Genomic DNA, 18,946 nt, shown 5'->3' on the forward strand with positions numbered 1-18,946 from the left:
GGTCTGGGGGGAGACCTGAGAATTTGCATGCTGATGCTGCTGGTCAAGCCCTCGCTCTTTGAGAACAACTGACCTAGAATATCCCAAAACAAAATATGTGGTGTCAAAACAATCCTGGGGAATCAGTAGACAGTTTTGATGCAGTAAATAAAAGCAAAAAGGGAAGAAAAATGGTCAGGGATGGAGAAGTACTGTGAGCCAGGCACTGTGGAAGTGAATACTCCCCACCCCAGCCCTGGGATGAAGGGTTCACTCTCCATGTGTTTCAGAGGAGTTCAGTGGCTTACAGGAGTCATGTAGTCAGTAAGGTGGCAAAGGTGGAACTCAAGTCCAGGTGTCTATCTGCAGAGTTCACTCCCTTTCTGCTTCTCTCAAAGGACAGGCAAGAAAGTCATCTGTGAATCCGGCAAAGAGCCATGCCCATGTTAGGAAGAGGAAGCTTCATTTGCCACTCTGGCACCTGAGAATGCAGAGGCTCTGACTGTTCTTACCACCGTACAGTCCAGAGCTTGGGTGGTGTGATTTCTATTGAGGTAGTATATCTCAGCATGGGGTACAAAGGCCAGGCTTGCTGCATGTTCCAACTTGGCTTTTACTTGTTATATGTCCTTTACCAAATTACCCAACCTCCCTGGTCCTCCGTGTCCTTATCTATGAAACGTGGAAAATAATCATATCCACCTTCTAGGGTTGTTATGACAAGTACATGAAATAATGTGAATGCATTATTTAGCTTCCAGATGAAATGTTATTGCTACATTAATTGATAAGAACCAGAGAGAGCAAAAGGAAGATGAGACCCTGATTAACTTAGGTATTAAAAAAAATACATTTGGAGGTTTGCAATTTATCTTTTTCTGACCTCACTGGTTCTTGTGGCTGAGAGATACTGCCCCAAATTCTTCTATTATTTTTCAGGGAACAGAACAGAAAAGCCCAATGAAAAGGGAGAGAATGCAATTGGACCCATCACAGAGTCTTTAGAATACTGTTTGTACTGGGCAGAGGGCAGGCCAGGTAGAGGGGAAGGCTGGTGGCTGAGGCACCCAGAGGTAATTCTGCTCTGTACTGATGAGCCAGTGACTCATCACTAATTGCTTGGCTACAGTGGGGGCTTGCCCTCAGGATGATCACACCATTGTTCTGCCCTATCACAGGCCTTTTATTAAGGGAAGATGGGGTGAAGATGAAGATGAATGTTGGTGAAGGTGAAAAGTTCACAGTAGTTGCCATGGGGATGACCTTACAAGGCTGGTGGAGGTTCCCATGGAAACCAGCATCTAGATTCAGCATTAACCATCCAGGTCTCTATCTTTCATCAATGGAGCTTCCCAAATTGAGAGGCCGTGGAGAGGGAGGAGAAAGGGTTGAAGTACCCATCAATTCATTAACTATCTCTCCAGGTCATCTCAAAAGCCACCTTCCTGGGGAAGATTTTCGTTAGTCTATTTCTTTGTTCTTAGACTTCCCTTTGTATGGCTCTCATGGCCATCATGACTCCTATTGCCTTATATGAGACAACGAGATTTTAAAGCTCCTAAATGATTTTAAAAGCTTTATCCTGAGCAGAACTCAATATCAACCTGAGACTCAGCAAATGCTTCAGCTCAGAGGCCCAGTCTGCATTCTTCCATTTCTGTGTGTGGCAGCTGGATTCTTCTTACATCGATGTTTATTGTTCTACTCAAGTACCTTCATGATCTCCCATTGCCCACTGAATCAATCCACACTCTTCCTCCTGTCATTTCTTACTCACTCCATCCCCGACTACTCCTCACCCAAGCCCTCTATGAAAATCACCAGTGTTTTCTCACTCTTCTCTCATACCTTACTTATTTCCATCACCATTTTATTGTTTATACTTTAGAAATTCCTGGGCTGCTTTTCTCTCTGTTTGAATATAGCCTCTTTTCAAGTTCTGTATCCTTCTTGAGAGTCTCTTGACTGAACTTTGATACTGTACCAACTTTTACTATTCTCTCATTGTCTTTTCTACCCTATAAAATGTTAACATCCTTGGGGGACAAGGATCAGATCTTTTACTTATCAATGATTCCCTAAATATTTAAAAACAATTCACATTCAGTAGCTTCTCAAACTGCGTAAATTTGTGGATTGTGGAAATTGTTCATGGCATTATTTTAAGTATAATTCTATATAATAAAAGGCTAATATGCAAATTGACCAAACTGCAGAACAACCAGTCACTATGACGCACACTGACCACCAGGGGGAAGATGCTCAATGCAGGAGCTGCCCCTGGTGGTCAGTGTGCTCCCACAGGGGGAGCACCGCCCAGCCAGAAGCCCTGAGCCCGGCTCACGGCTGGTGAGCACAGTGGTGGTGGTGGGAGCCTCTCCCACCTCCGCCACAGCACTAAGGATGCCCGACTGCTGGCTTAGGCCCTCTTAAGCCAGCAGTTGGACATCCCCCGAGAGCTCCCAGACTGCGAGAGGGTGCAGGCTGGCTGAGGAGACCCCCCCACCCCCGAGTGCATGAATTTCATGCATTGGGCCTCTAGTGAAAGATATAAAGATGAAGTAGACCTACCCCCACATATAACTGTTATACAAGTCAGTGTAAGCTATAACAGAAGCAGAAATTGAATTCCTTAGAAGGCAAGAATAGTTAAGAAGGAGAGTTTGTATCTGTTATGGGGAGAAAGAAAGGAAACCTTGGAAAAAGTGATATTTGATATAGGCTTTGGAGGAGGGATAGGGTTTTAGAGGTGTGGAATCGGAAAGAGCACTCTAGAGAACACAGTGACTCTGAGGTGCTTTGGCTGAAATGGAAGGTGTAGGACAAGGGAATATTGGGGAAAATGATGAGAAAGTTGGATCTGGGTTCATCTAACAACAGGGAAGAAAGTTATCTTGAGGAAACCATAAGTGACTTTGAGTCATACATGACTTTATATTGAAGGAGCCATAAATAAAGTGACAAAACATCCTGGTCACAAGATTGAGCTGAGTTTGGCTGGGGAACTTGGACCAGAAACCTGAACAAAGAATGTCTTATGACACTAGATTTTGGACTCCTCATCTTTTAATCAGCAACAATGCAAAATGCAAAATTATGGAGTCTAATAGTCATCTGTGGTATGGTCAGCCACCCACCAAATTATTTCCTTTCAAACCTTTTGCCTCTGCTCTGAAATTTCCCACCCTGTGGGGAACTTACTCCATAGACCAGCTCTCCCACCATGCCATTCCAAGCCTTTGTGTCAGGGTCACGGGCTCCGTATTTTCCATCACTGACAATCTCAAGACGGTAGGAGTAGCCCACATGCTTGGCAATCTCTGCTGCCAGTTCCACACAGTAGCCCTCATAGCGGTCATTGCCCTCGAACTGGTTGGCATTCTTCTTGAGCATCACATAAGGATCTTCCTGGTGGAAAAATGTGGAGATGGAGAATGTGGGTTATGCAAATCACTGGTGGTTATTCCGAGTGGCAGGGGAGGATGTCACCAACATTGGTTAACTTTGGGTAAGTCTCTCTCGCCCCTAAATGTACTCCTTGCATTTCTGTTCCCCCATCACAAAACTTCCTGGGTTAAGGAAACAAATGGTTAAAATAAGAATGTTTCACCTTTGAGATGTGGTGCACAGCTTTTCAAATTATGTCCCAAAAGTTCTTACATTTTTTTGGAGGTACCTCTTGGGGCACTGTGATTGGGATGTGGACTCTAACTAGGCTCAAGATCAATCATTGAAAATCATTGCAGCTTCACTTATGTCCCCTATAGCAGCTGGACCTTGGAAGACTTTCTTTGAAAATGGCTTTTACTGGGGGAGGAGGGGTCTGAGTATGTTTTATTTATGGGGAAACTATGGCTCAAAGGAGGCTAAGTGACTTATCCAAGGGCACAAAGTGAAATCATGGCAGAGCCAGAGTGAAAAATGTACCTCTGACTTCCAGGAAAATTTTTTTTCACTCCCTCTTTCTACCTATGGCACAGTTTTGGCAAGAATGACCAGCTTGCACTCTTGGGAAATCCTTTGTACAGGTGTAGCTTGCATTCCTGATAGGACAGCCTTGATAAAGGAGTGAGTACTCACTAGGATTGTAGTGACGATGTACGTCCTATTCTGGACACTTGAATTATCTCCCCCGGCTTGAGCATCAGTGGCTGCAGGGACAAACTTGTCATCTTCATTCCAGTAACCAATCTGTTAATGAGAGCAGGTGGTGACATAAATTGAGCCAGGATCCTTAGAACTGGCATACTCTGATACCAGACAGGAAAGCAAGGAGCTCAATGTCACACCATGCAATACTGGACACACCAGACTCTAAAGCAGTAGTTCTCAACCTTTCTAATGCTGCGACCCTTTAATACAGTTCCTTATGTTGTGGTGACCCCCAACCATAAAATTATTTTTGTTGATACTTCATAACTGTAATTTTGCTACTGTTATGAATCATTATGTAAATATCTGTGTTTTCTGATGGTCTTAGGCTCTACAGCAGTGGTTCTCAACCTGTGAGTTGAGACCCACAGGTTAAGAACCGCTAGCAGGGTCGACTAAGACCATCAGAAAACGACCTTCTGGAAAGACCTTCTGGAATGACCAGTGGGTGGGGGGTGGGGCCGCAGGGTCACAGGACCATGAGGCAGCCAGGGCTGTGAAGGCCTCCTCTTGCATGAATTTCATGTATCGGGCCTCTAGTTGGTAGATAAAAGTAAGATTTTAGATGCTGTTCAGGTTCTTCCAGCCTCACATCCGTGAACACCCTCACCATGATGGACTAAGCCTGGAAACTGCCCTCTTCGAGGGGTGAGGGTTTAAGTGTTTGCACAGCTAACCTGTTTTGTACAGAGCAAGCCAGGGCTTAGTTCCCTGTTAATTCCCTGTAGTTATTCACAAGGCCAAACACCTCTGTTCCTATGCCTATTAACCCTTCTCTACCTGAGCCCATTCTGAATTGTAGTTGGAATCATATGATTAAGCATTGCATTCCTTTTACTTTCTTTTTAGGTTGATTGTATTTTTCCATATAGATTCAACCTCGTAGGTGATGGCTATTTTATCCTTTATCTTATTTCCAATGATAAACTATTATAATACTGAGCATATAGCAATGCCTAAAAATATCAGCTAACATTATTTTTTTAAATCAGTAAGTTATTTATACTGAATCATTTCCCAAGGTGTTTGACAAAATATTTATCAGGTTCCTACTGTGTGCAAGGCTCTGAGATTGTATGGTGGGGCTGAGAGCAATACAAAGAAGTCTGTGAAATGCTCCTTATTCTGACCATTCCTTCAGTCTACTTTGGAAAACTTGACACACACATACTCGTGGCTCCAGAAGTAACAAGTGAGTGGTTCAGAGAGCCAGGGCCTAAGGAGCTCAGAGAAGCAGAAACCTAGTGTGGGAATCTATGCTGGGAAAAAGGCAGCAGGAGGAGGTAGGCTTTAAGGTAATGAGGAATGAATAGCTAAACAGTGTAGATTTATTCTGAAGGCAACAGGGAATCATGGAAGGCTTGAGAAGGCCGAAATGGCATGGTTAATACACACACACACACACACACACACACACACCATCTCTGTTTCTGTCTGTCTACATATGTCTTTAGACAGTTGTGTTGTGTTGTGTGGTCATTCTGCTGGCTATGCTTCAGTTCTCCACATCTCATAGGCATGTGCCAATGGTCAAATCAAATGTCACTTTCACCCTGATGTCATTGCCAGTCCCCTTAGTTGTAAATGATCAATTCTTCCTGCAACATCACTGTCATTAACAATAATAGTAATTGCCAACATTGATTACATTGCTACATCAGAAGCTGGGAAGTGACTGAGCTTGGTCTGGAACCGTGGCAATCTGTTCCCAGAGGCAGCTTTTCACCACTATGCTGTTCTTGCTAAGAGAGGACTTGGTCCTGGCCTGGAAATCATTTGTTAACTTTTATCAAATGCTTATTATTTTCAGGCACTCTTCTAAGTGCTTTTAATGTTTTAACTCCTTTCATCCTCACAAAAACCTTTGAAGGGTAATTGTCATTCTCATTTTAAATGTGAAAAAACTGAGATGTGGAGAAGTGAAGTAACTTTTCCAAGACCACAGGAGAGTCGTGGAGCTAGAATCTGGGCCAGGAAGGCTAAGAGGAGGGCCAGGCCCTACCCAGCACTAATAAGCTTCCAGCCAACACCTGAATGCCTGGTGTAGGTTTCCACTGGCCCTGTAGTCTAGCTCTTTGCAGGTCGGTCCCCATTTCTCCATGATGATGCGGGCTCCTTGTGGACAAGGCTGGAGGTCTAGTCATTCTAGAAGCCCCTTCTTAGCATGCATATTCTTTTCCAGAGAAGCAGCACAGGAAATGTTTATTGAATGAATGAGTGTATCCAACATGGAGACTGTTGACCAGACAGGTGCTGAGACACTTCAGAGGCCTGAAGGAGGAGCACATCTCTCAGAGCACTAGGTCAAGACTGATCCTCAGTGTAGGATGAGGGCGATGTTACCTGTGTAAGGCACTTTTAGTCAGCATGGAAGGAGACATTTCTCTCTAGGGACACAAGAATCAGAAACTTATATTTCCAGAATATTGAGCTGGAAGAGAAGCCTGAACAATCATTTCTTTCAACCTCTTCCTTTAACAGAGAGGAAAACAGAGGCTCAGAGACCAGGGGACTTGCTCAAGACCACAGTGCAGTTTTGCCTCCCTTCCTTTGCTTGGCTGGTTGTCGATGGAACCCTAGGGCATCTGTGGAGCCTCTCACCACTTTCATGGGAGGAGGGTGGCAGGCCAGGGATGAGGAGGAAGCTCAGCAACTAATTTCTCTAAAATCTACAGTGTATTAATTGGTGTTATTTTAAAAAGAGGGAGCTTGATGGTTAAGAGATTGATCTTTGGGATCAGATAAATCTGGTTTAAAAGGCAGATTTCCCTAATTACTACCTATATGACATTGGACCAGTTGCTTGACCTCAATTGGCCTCCTTTCCTGCTTTGTAGAATGGATACAACAATAATACCTGTCTCGTGGGGCTGCTGTGAGGACTCAGTGCACGTACAACAATGAGCATAGTGTGTCATTCATATTGTTGTCAGGAGACTAAAAAGTAATATTCTATTCAGGAGGGTAATGCCTGATTGAAGGCTAACAGGCTTCTATATTGCAAGGCATTTCAGTTTCAATTTGCTATTGAACATTATCAATCACCACAAGGGGTATATATTGTGGAGCATTTTTCAAACATATTTGACAATATAATCCTCTTTACATGCAAAATGTCCAAGGATAAGTGAGCCCCAAACCACAAAACACTGCTCTAAAATATCAAGTGATTTGGATAAAAGATAGGAGAAAACAAAACAAGTTAAATCTGCACAGATCAGATTTACATGGCTTGGAAAGAGACTAATTTTTAAGGATAGTAGTCCTTACCTAGAGGGTATTATGCTAAGGGAAATAAGTCACTTAGAGAAAAATAAACACCATATGATTTCACTTATATGTGGAATCTAAAGAACAAGATAAATGAACAACAAAATAGAAACAGACTCACAGATATAGAGAACAGAGTGATGATTGCCAGAGGGGAGAGGGTGAGGTGACTGAATAAAAAAGGTGAAGGGATTAAAAAGTACTGATTGGTAGTTATGAAATAGTCACAGGGATATAAAGTACAGCATAGGAAATATAGTCAATAATTTTGTGATAACTATGTATGGTGCCAGGTGAGTACTGGAAATATTGGGGGAACACTTTGTAATGTATATGATGTCTAGCCACTATGCTGTACACCTGAAATTAATAAAAATAATATTGAATGTAAACTATAATGGAAAAAAAAAACTAAAAATAGTTTTAATTAAAAAAAGGACAGTGATCCTTTAAAGCTGGTATCACAGCACTAGTGTTAAATTGGAATCTATAAAAATTATTGTATAGCTTGGCCTATATATAGATCCTTTGATATCAAAAGCTAGAGGAATAGTTAAATGTTATGAGCAAGCTTATTTTATTCATAACCTTCTTGTAGTGAAATAAAACAATATCACCAGTCAGAAGAGCAGGGTGCTACCAAGACCCAGCTTGTACTTCATGTTATCTAGCAGGGTGAGAAATCTGGTTCCACAGTTTGATTAAAAAAAAAAAAAAAAAAGCTGGCAACGATTTTTGAAGAGACATTGCACTTCGGAGATGAGAGAGCAAATTTCCCTTTCTTAGAGAAATGGGTTGGATTATTATATAGCACTTTGATGATTCTCTACTGAGGATATGTAGGAACTTTGATTTTCCCTGAATGTAAATCAGAGTCAGTAGTTTGGTAAAGATTGGGGCCCACTGTTCAGGAGAGGATTTAAATAATACTGACAGTGAGAGGTCTTCTCTTGGGGCCAGTTATAATTTTTGATCTTCTGTTTTCCATCTACCTCTAAAGATTCTTTGTATGTAGGACATGAATCTAGATGATAGATCAGATTTTTTTTTAAGTGAATGAAGTCTGAAAAAGGAGATAATCATAGAACAGTTAAATTCAATTGATCTACCTTGCAGTCATTAAATCAAATTTCCACATTTGTATCTTCAGGCTGCCTTTGAAGCTACAGCCCCTGAAGCCCCCAAATAAGTCCATTATAATACATTTTAAAAAAGTAAGTGGCCTATTGTGGCAAAGACAACTAAGTGACCATCAAGATTCTTGTTCTCCTATCATGGCATAGAAATATTGGTGAAAGTGGCTACATAGCCAGCAATTTCATTTCCCAGCCTGCCTTGCATTGAGGTGGGCCAGGTGATTGGGTTCTAGCCAATGGAATGCAGCAGAAGTGATGCACAGCTCTCCTAGCCTGCCTCCACCAAAGCTGCAGCACAGTTTCCACTTTCTCTCTTTCCTGTCTGCTGGCTGGATGTTCATAGCCAGAAAAACCCAAGCAGACAGTGGAGCCTCCCTAAGCCTGAGTCTTAACACGTTAAGCACCCAATCAGTCACTGGTGACTGACACTATACTTTCCATCCGAAAGACTAAATAGCTGGATGCTTAACATTTTAACCCAAAAACTGGTCACCAGGTGAACAAGAATTAAGCTTTTACTGCATTCAACTCCTGAGATTTCAGAGTATATCTACTACACCTAGGGTTATTTTAACTACACACTTAAAGAATTTAAACTTAATGTTTAAGTGTGAACTTGAGTTCTGCTTGAGGTGTTCTTTCATTGAATTTCCCAGCATTTTTGTGTTTCCTCATTTTCTGGCAGATCTATGAAAATATGGGCCAGAGAATTATGCTCCCTGGTTTCCCAGCAATATTCAATAAACTGCCCACTCATCTAATAAACAACCACTTGTTTTGCATGTGCTTACTGTGTATATCTATATATATAAAAAGCCAGCAGCCGTAATGCCGTAATGACCAGAACAACCAGTCACTATGACGCCCACTGCAGACAGCAAACTGGCCCAATGGGGGTGGGGGGCGGCTGGCCAACCCCCCTGCCACCCTTCTCTCCAGCCAGCCCCCCCCCCGATTACCCCCCTACCCCAATAGGGGGTGGGGCCGGCCGGCCAGCCTCCAGCCCCTCCCCCCAGCTGGCCCGGCCCAGATTGGCCCCAATCAGGGCTGGGACAGCTGGCCAACCTCCCACCGTTTCCTCCTCCCGACAGGCCCGCCCCGATCCACCTTGATTAGGGCTGGGCTGACCAGACCCCACCCATGCACGAATTCGTGCACTGGGCCTCTAGTAGTAAATAACACACCTATGGTCCCTGCTTTTAGACATTTTAGTTCTGCTTTTAGACATGTAGCCCTTTCTTTTGAATGTTTTAGTATTGAGGAGGTGGAAAAGTGGGGATGAGAGAGAATACATATCTAGACCAGGGGTCTACACATTTTATCTGTAAAGAGCCAGATAGTAAATACTGTAGGCTTGATGGGTCATCCCATCTCTGCTGTACCTCCTCATCTCTGCTGGTGTGATGCAGAAGCAGCCAGAGACAAAATATACATAAACGAGTGTGGCTGTGATCCAAAAATACTTTATGGACATTAATATTTTAATTTTATATAATTTTCATGTCATGAAGTAGTGCTCTTTTGATTTAGTTCAACCATTTAAAAATGTAAAACCGTTAGCTCATGGACTGTACAAAAACAGGCAGTAGGCTGGATTTGGCCTACAGGCTGAAGTTTGCCAACCCTGATCTAGATCAATAAACCAACAAAAATACATCAGAAGAAATAAGTACTCTGAAAAAATAAAATGGAATAATTACTATACTCGGTGGGTGGGGGCTTCTTTAGATAGCTCGGTCAGGGATGGGCTCTGCAACGTGACTTCACTTGAGCAGAGATTTGAAGGACCAGGAGAGACACAGCACATGGAAATGCAGTGATAAGGAATGCCAGGTACAGAAACAGAAAGATGCCAGTATAGCTGTGGAGCACTGAGCTAGAGAAAAAGGATCAAGAGCTGATGTTTACAGGGAAGAAGCATCTAGGGTTCTGAGGCCATGGTAAGGTGTTATATTTTACCTGCAATAGGAAGCTACTGAAAAGTTAGAAGCAGGGGAGCAATATGACCTGATATATATTTGAAAATTATTATCCCAGCTCTTGTGGTGGAAAAAAATAGGATCCTCTTATAGAGGGGTAGGAACATACTAGTAGATAGCATGACTGGTGGCTGGGAAGGAGGCTCTGAATGGGTCCAGGCAGGTGTGGAGATGGTGTAGGCTCTGGGGTCAGCAGTGGTAATGGAGAAAAGTAATGGTATTGAAGCTCTGTCTTAGAGTGATAACAGGATGTGGTATATCTAATGTTGGGTAGTGAGGCTTTAAAGCAAAACGTCCAAAGGATATATGGAATGAAGGGTTACAAATTCTTTGGAACATTAAGTTACTCTTGACATCAGCAGGGCTTCATGTCACTTTAGCCTTCTTTCATTTTCAGTTATACACAGGATCAGAACTAGGAATAATAAACTTGGGGCAGGGCAGAAGTACTCAAATCAAGTTGAAATGAGAAGTAGATGCCTGTGATCAGGTCCAAAAATATCTCCAGGACCAAGGGTGATAGGCAAGGATAGTGAAATCAACAATGCTGGACCCTTGATGAAAGGCCTTGGAGAATTTTCTCTATACTTCTCCCTTGGCAGTCATTTATCAGAATTTGTCATCTTGCCTGAAACTTATAAGGTATTTTGTTTGGATAGAGATCCCTACACATTAGTACCCCACAGTGAAATTGAATCTCTGAATGGGATTTCCTGAGGGTTAGCTTGAGTAGAGCCAGTGCCAGATCTAGCATTTAAAGCTCCTAAGCTTCAGATGGATGGAGCTTAGAGCACACACATGTCAGTGGGATGTCAAATTGGACCCAGAACCTAGAAGGTATGTTGGCACATCAGTGGGCAGGATACACCTGAATATCAGGAGTGTTCCCATGGCCCCGAATCAAGCAGTAGCTCCTCTTTATTACCTCCATCAGGTATGGCCGTGTCATGTTCACCAAAGCCAGCACAACTAGGTCACCCTAGAATCTGAGAAATTACTTTGCTAGGAGGCTGATTGAGGAAAAGGCCTAAAGCCACAGATGTGGAAAAATTGATTTTCTGAAATTCAGATCCCCTGTAAACAAAGGATGCTTAAGCTCACATTCTAAGGAAGGATTTAGTTATTGGAAAGTAAGTTGAAAAACAGGCTCAGGGTCAGAAAAATAAAGCACAGCCATTTGCTTGTGGATTTTAAGGTTACTCTGTTTTTTTCTGTTTGATGATTTATCCATTTTATGGGCCTACACAGCTTGACTCATGCAAATTCAAGACCAAAAAAAAGAAAAATCCTTGTGGCTTAAAAAATGGAGTTGAAACAGACAGACAGACAAATAAACAAACAACATGGGCTGAATGTCCATTACACTAAAGGTGCTACTTTTAAGAATCCCTCACCACAGACACTGGAGATAGCAGGCATTGTTTCATTTAACTCCGACAGTAACCCTGTGAGGGAAGGGGCATTATCTCCCTTTTGGAGATGATGTCACTGAGGTCCAGGGAGGCTAAATAACTTGTTTAAGGTCACATGCCTGGTAAAGAATAAAGCAGAGATTTAAATCCTGGCCTGGGCACAGGGACATGTATGAAAGTGAGAAAGAACAAGGTGTATTCAAGGAAGTGAAAGTTGATCAGAATGACAAGTAGAAGAAGGAAGTAAGTGTCAAGGGTCAAGGTCAGAGACATTTGTGGAGCGCAGACACAATTCTGAATGCTTTTTTCAAGGATTTAAATGTTATTATAAAGATCGGAATATCCACATGTGTTATATTTTGCATATATACACACACATATATTTTTTCATTCCTACTTCTATATAGAACATGGAGTAAATGTGGATTAGGACAGGATGATTAACTACATCAGTAGCACCATTGTCAAGATCTTCACACTCCCTCAGGAATAGCAGTAGCATTTTGTACATATATATATTACTTTATATTTTCAAGGTACTTGACCATCTCTTGGATCTTCACCAGAACCCCGAGACAAGGCCTAGATTTGTATCTCCATTTTGCAGATGAGAGAATCTATTCTCTGAGAGAGGAACTGACCTGCCCAGAGTTCCAGTGGCATAGCTGAGTCTAGAATTCTCATTTCCTGAGTCTCTCCAAAAGGTGGGCTCACAAAGCCCTCAACTCTTGCCCGAGCCTCTGAGGCAAAGGGATTTTTACCTTCCGGATGCCATCATGCTTCATTTCAATCACATGGAGGGTATAGTTGGTACGGCGTCCTTTCTCATTGAACTGCACGTTTCCTGTCAGGCCTTCAAACCGCACCTGGAAAACAAAGTCAAGTGGCAACCAATGAACTCACAAGGTGTACTTCATCTCTTTGGCTTTTTCTGCTGAAGTTAAAATTCAGAACCCCAGAATGTTACACAGGATGAGGTCCTGGAGTAGCATCAATACTAAAGAACTCTCTACTCCCTTGCCTATAGCAGGTATCACTACTAGAGCACAGTTCTCTTTCCTACTAAACTGAGATTCATTCTGAAAACATTTTTATTTTCTATTGCTTTAGGCTAACAATAGTAATGGATCAAAGTTCATCCCTAATAAGACATCTCTGAGCCATCTCCAATCAAACACACCCACCAAGAGTACCACCCCTTCCGATGAAGAAACTGAAGTAGGCCAGCTAAGGAAAGGGGGTGGTATGCTATCCCTGGAAGTCAGGAGAAGACCTAGACTAGAAGCCAGCCTTATGGTGCCTTGGGCTATGCTTGGATATAGTTTCTGAATTCTTTGTGAGTCTAGGGAATAAAATACTTGGACATCTAAAGACCTGGGATTGGGTGACCTGAAGTTTCCCCCAGCTTTCCTCTGAACAGCTGAGTGACCTTGGGCAATTCACCACTCTAAGCCTCCAGTTTCTAAAATTCCTGCCCCAAGTACCTTACATGACACAGCAAATGAAAGTGTTATGAAAAGTTAAAAGCACCTGAGAAAACCCTTTATGTTAAGAAGAGAGCAAGCAAGGCTTTCAGCAGGTCTCAGTTGGTTAAAACAAAATTTGTATTGGAACCCCAAAGAATGCTGCATGGGATTTCTTCTCCACAAAGGAGTCAGATTAAATGTTCATGGCCTCTTCAGGCTCAGATTGAAGGTCCAGTGGTCAACAGGGGCATCCAAAGGCGTTTTGGGCCAAGCCTGCTGCTCTGGAGGTAACCAATAAATCTCACCCAAGTACACCCTCAGACTGAGGATGAGTCTAACTGCATATCATTGGCTCAGGTACCAGAAACTACATTCTCTAATGGTGACCAGCTGTGTTTCCTCAGATCAGTCTGGCCTAAGGCCAGAGAGGTGAGTCTCTAGCTGTTACCAATACGAAGTTGGCCCTGTACCCCAGCACTGTTTATTCGCCCCTTCTTCAAAGAGCTTAAAAGGAAGCCTTGCAGTGTTTTATCTTTTTCTGACAGTGACCAACTCCTCTGGCATCAGAAGGTATAAGAATAGTTGGGGTGTGTGTGTGTGTGTGTGTAAGAGAGAGAGAGAGAGAGAGAGAGAGAGAGAGAGAGAGAGAGAGAGAGAGAATTAATGTGTGTGTCTGCTCTGAAGCTGAGGCTGACCCTCTCATCACGTTGTGGTGTGAATTCACAGTGGGGAGGCCATGACAGGCCTCCAGTGCTGAGCAAATTACACAGCAAGCTTTTCACACTCAGGTGAAATCTGGAGAAATCTCACTCTGGAAAGTCTATTCTGGCTTTGCTTTTCAGATAGAAAACAAAGCACAGACCTGCTACAAAGAATAAGAAAGAGGAAACAATTCCATTCTGTCAGCAACTTTGCCTTCTTCTCACCTTGGCCATCTCCTGCCCATTTTAAGCTTTCCCATTCGTTCAGGTTCAAGGGTTGCTAAGTACCAGCTTAAGTGACTCATTTGAAAAAAACAGATGAGGATAGATGTGCTGATGACTGGATTGTAGACTGGTTTTCTCCAACAGAGAGCAGTGTCATTAATGATCCCAATGGGCACCTACTTTTTGGCCCAGTCTCAAATCTCATACCAGTTATCAATGGCAGATTGCATGATGTCTCTATGACTGTTTCCCCATTTGTTAAATGGGATCAATTAGAGTTCAGTGTATTTTAAGGTTATTTTAAGGATTAAATGAGATTTTATGATCAATCCTTGGTCTGCTCTGACCATCCATAGCTCCAAGAGCCCAGCTGTTATTTATCTCATCATCCACACATTTATAGCTATTCTTTCTCAGGAGTTTGTCTTCCCTTTGAAATTAGTCTTGAGTCCAAAAAGCAGGGACTGTCTTATACTCCTATTACCCATTTCATCCCAGATCTCATCTAATAAAATGCTGGGCATACCTTCATGTTGATATTCTTGATCATTGGCCAATAGATTGTGAACAGAGGAAGAACAAATATTCTTCAGTTAAGGTTCTGGGATGGGCTTCCAGGAGTGACTATGCCATCTCCCCCACCTCCTGGTCATGCAAATATATATGTATATACATGTGTGCATTTTTTCTGGGAAAAAGAGAATCCAAAGCTTTCTCCTCCTCCCCTCCTCCTCCTCCCACTCCTCCTCCTCCTCCTCCTTCTCCTCCTCCTCCTCCTCCTCCTCCTCCTCTTCTTTCTTCCTCCTCCTATGTAAGGCCCCAGATGTGAAGCCTGATTTGGGGAGCTGGGTCTTCTCTGCCAGCCAGAGCCTACATATGCTCACTGTAATGCCTCCTCCTTCCTGGAGCACTGAGGGCTTCCAGGATGTGAGCTCATTAATATTCAGAATGGCTCCCTGGATGTCAGGCAGGGGGCACACAGGCGGCTGATGATCTCCACTCTGCTGCTGGGGAAATTATAGCAGGATGAGGGGTAGGGATGCACGGATATTGCCCAAGACCATGTGCTCTTTGTTGCTGGCTGGGCCACAGCTATTGCATCTACCCTGGGCTTCAGGGCAGAGCAGAATGTGTGCAGAGCGAGGTAGCAAGTCCATGTGGATTGGAGTTTCAGTGTTGCCATTAACTAGCTGTATAATTTTGGGAAGACTTTCTTAGCATTTCTGAAGCTCAGCTTCTCCATTTTTAAAGCACAATTAATAAGAGTAGCTACCTCAGAGTAATTATTTAGGATTCAATGAGATCAAACATGTAAAGTATGTTCAGAGTCTTGTACCTAATAAGCCTTTAACACATCATAACTGATATAACCATTATTTTTAGAACTTCACTCTCTAGTATTCTAGCCCTCCAGGTAGCTGGTGCTGGGCCTCCAGGCCTAAGTCACAGACATTCCAGTTCTAACAGAAGTGGAACCACAGGTCCCCGCCTAATATGTGACTCAAAGGCCAGTGGTCAGGGCAATGACCTGAGCCCCTAACCCTGGTGCTAAGGACTGAATGTCACTGGGACTTACCCAGCCCATTGTGGGCACACAGTTGTTCCCTAGTGGTGTGACTACTTCAAGAGATGGGTCTGGAAAGCAAAGTGAAGAGACAGTGGCCATGTCTGTAAGTGGGAAGGTCTCAGAGGTCAGTGTGTACAAGCAAAGGCTCCTTGGGCCACAAGACAGGCCTGGATTGGGGAGGGGAGCCCTGGATGAGGTCTGGTCCAACCTTTGCTAAGCTGCTATGTGACTCCGAGTCACTGCCCACTCTGGGCTGGCTGCCTCAGCTACAAAGTGAGGGAAAATGGGCATCATTACATCATTACTCTCTAAGACCTCTTTCAGCAATATATTCTAGTGATTGTGGATACTTAACCAGGATTTTGAAAAGGAATCAGTGTGAACAGTTGATCTTAGGGTCAGAATGTTGGGTTTTATTTTCATTTTTTGTTTTTGTGACTAGTTCCTCCCCACCCCCAGGAGAGACGGAAGGGAATTTCTTACAGGCAGGTCTTGCCTTCTGTTATCATCCCCAGTGCATGGCCCAGGCATGGGCATGCTGTCAGGGAGCAGTGATTGGCTGCTGGAGAGGCAGGCACCTGTCTTGACTCCAAGACAAATAAAAGCAATCATTATTCTTTTGACTAAGGTAACTGCCTCCTCAAAAATCCTAGTGAAGGCAGAAGCAGAAGAATGAGTATACATTACAACCAGAAAAATGGGGGTTAGACCACAGGAAAATTAATTAGATGCTTGGAATTCTTACAGGCAGTTGTGACACAGGAGTCTTCTCTCTCCCACCTCCTCATTGTCATGACTAAATAAAGGGAAGTCTGTAGGGGATCTGAATGATCTCAAGGCCACACAGAGAATATATCAAGGTCACCCAGAGAGCCAGGGACCCAGCTGAACTTGGAACCCAGCTCTCCTGCTTCCTGGTTCAGAGTCCTTCCTGCCACCCAGGTTGCTTCCTAGGCTGCATCACTGTCATGGTGGTGTCAGAATATCCTTCCAGGGACGTCATTAAGATGGGAGAGGCAAGGGAGTTAAAAGGGTTGTGCAGATGAGGGCAAATTCTGAGGATCTTCTAAGTCAGGAATGTTAAATATAGAGCCCACGTGTATAATTGTTTCATCTTACTTCTACAGAAGACATATTACTAATTGGAGATTTATACTGTTCCCTATTGAATCTAGATTCAGCCTCAAAATCCTTTGCATAGCCAATTGATTGGAGTGGGCATGACCATTTTCTATCCCTGCTCTTTAACTGTTCTTAAGTGCAAACAAAATTAATGACTGCAATGCTGAGAAGCAAGGAAATTGAATCTCAAGTACTGAGAAACACTGTCAGGGCTCCTTCATGAAATGTGCACAGAGAGCAAAGGTCATGAAATCCTGAAAGCCGGGGCAAGACGGGAGAGTCTCCAGGAGACCACTGAAGTGGTTTAGTCTCATCCCTGTGTATTTCAAGTCCCCTTTCCAAATATGGAATCGCTGGCATATTCCCTAAGCAGGAAATAGAGCTTTTACACTACCAGGAATGACTATTCCATACTATTGTTTTTAATTTCTTCATGAGCTTCCATGTAATGCCAAGAGCCACACACACAGTGCAGTGATGTTCCAAATAGGCATGCTCCACCTTTTCTTTTAAATAGCAACATTCCAGCTGAGACATGCCGAAATGCCCTATGAGACTCCCAGAAGATGGGCAGCCACTGCCAGTCTCACCTGCTGAAGGGCTCTCTGGATGTCGATCCCCTGGCCCCAGGGCACAGCTGGGTTAGCCAGGCAGTCCCCAGCATTTCCCCGGCGGGATATATCAATTCTTTGCCTCCTCAGGCTCTGGAAAGCCTCCGCCATCACTTTCACCCCATCGTAGGTGAGCGCAGAGGTGTACTGGTGGGAGGAATGGAGATAGTTAGGTGACAGAGAGCACTGATAGGGAGGCAGGGGGGAGCTGTATCTGGGTAGATGATTCCTGGTGATGAGAATGCCTGGAGTGGGCCAGATATAGGGGGCTTCTGTGAATTGCTAGCCAATATTGCCCTCCTGAACTGTGTCTTGCTGGCTGTGCCTTTGGAAGGAAAGCTGGGATTCTAGATTTTCATGTGCAGTCTTGCAATTTTATAATGTTAGTTCATTGGAGGAAAAAAAGAATGAATAGATTAAATTCAACACATCTGTATCATCTGATAGAGTCCATGAAAATACAGTTGCTTTTCTCCATATTAGTCACAGATTGGAAACTCAGAGGAGCTGTTTATTCCAACATCCCTTGTGACAGTAAAACAAAAAATAATCCAGGAAGGGTAAGCACTTAGCTATTTTTACATGTGACTCACCCCAGGGGCAGGTTTACAAACTTCCCCCTTGTGCTTATTCATGATAACTCTCATCCCACCCTCCACCCCCTTGCCTAAAGGAGGATAAGATGTTGATGAAACAGAACCAGGATAACCGTCCGGGATAATATTTCCTGGCTTTGGGACTCATGTTTGTCATCTTTGTTAATTAGTCCCCAATGCCTAGCATGTTCTCTGGCACATTCAAAGTTCACAACAGAGGGTTGTAGGATGAATATGTAAGTATTTTTTCCAGTTTTTAACTTTGATTCTCTCACATTTGATATAATATGTACATATTACATTTTGCTATTTTTATAGTCTGCTCCACTCTTTTCAAAACTGGGGTATTTACATATTAATTTATTAACTGCTATGTGGTTTGTTCATTGCTTTAAAGCACATCTGTGATTTTGTTTGCTTAGGTTCATATTGAAATACATCTTCATTTTGAATTGCTAAGTGGGTTTGAGTAAAAGTGGGAGGAGACACATCCCAGTTAAATGTCCTGCCATTCACAAAAAGATATTGACCTAGTGACAAGAGAAAGTCACAGAGGATTCCCTGATTTGCCCAGATAAACAAATTTGGCCTCAGGATCCTGCTCAACGCCGTGTTCCACAGAGTCACTGCCACAACATGGGAAAGAAAAATTACATTCTGCTTGTATTCTAAGCCATTATCAAATAGCAAACAAAATAGATTTGGGCTGCAGGATTTATGGCTGCATTGC

At 43.1% G+C, this 18,946-nt stretch overlaps 1 protein-coding gene across 2 annotated transcripts in view; it reads right to left on the reverse strand.

Moving 5' to 3' along the window:
* The window catches only part of GRIA1 (glutamate ionotropic receptor AMPA type subunit 1), a 267,156-nt gene that overhangs the window by 79,619 nt on the left and 168,591 nt on the right, over positions 1 to 18,946 (reverse strand). For both annotated transcript variants that reach the window (XM_080671958.1, XM_080671959.1), the window contains exons 7-10: positions 17,600 to 17,767; positions 12,690 to 12,794; positions 4,060 to 4,170; positions 3,181 to 3,387 (exon numbers count right to left, since the gene is read on the reverse strand). In XM_080671958.1, coding sequence (XP_080528084.1) covers positions 3,181 to 3,387; positions 4,060 to 4,170; positions 12,690 to 12,794; positions 17,600 to 17,767 — 591 coding nt within the window. The remainder of the gene's footprint in view (positions 1 to 3,180; positions 3,388 to 4,059; positions 4,171 to 12,689; positions 12,795 to 17,599; positions 17,768 to 18,946) is intronic.

This window comes from Plecotus auritus (genome assembly GCF_963455305.1).
Source record: "Plecotus auritus genome assembly, chromosome: 6".
Taxonomy (NCBI): Eukaryota; Metazoa; Chordata; class Mammalia; order Chiroptera; family Vespertilionidae; genus Plecotus; species Plecotus auritus.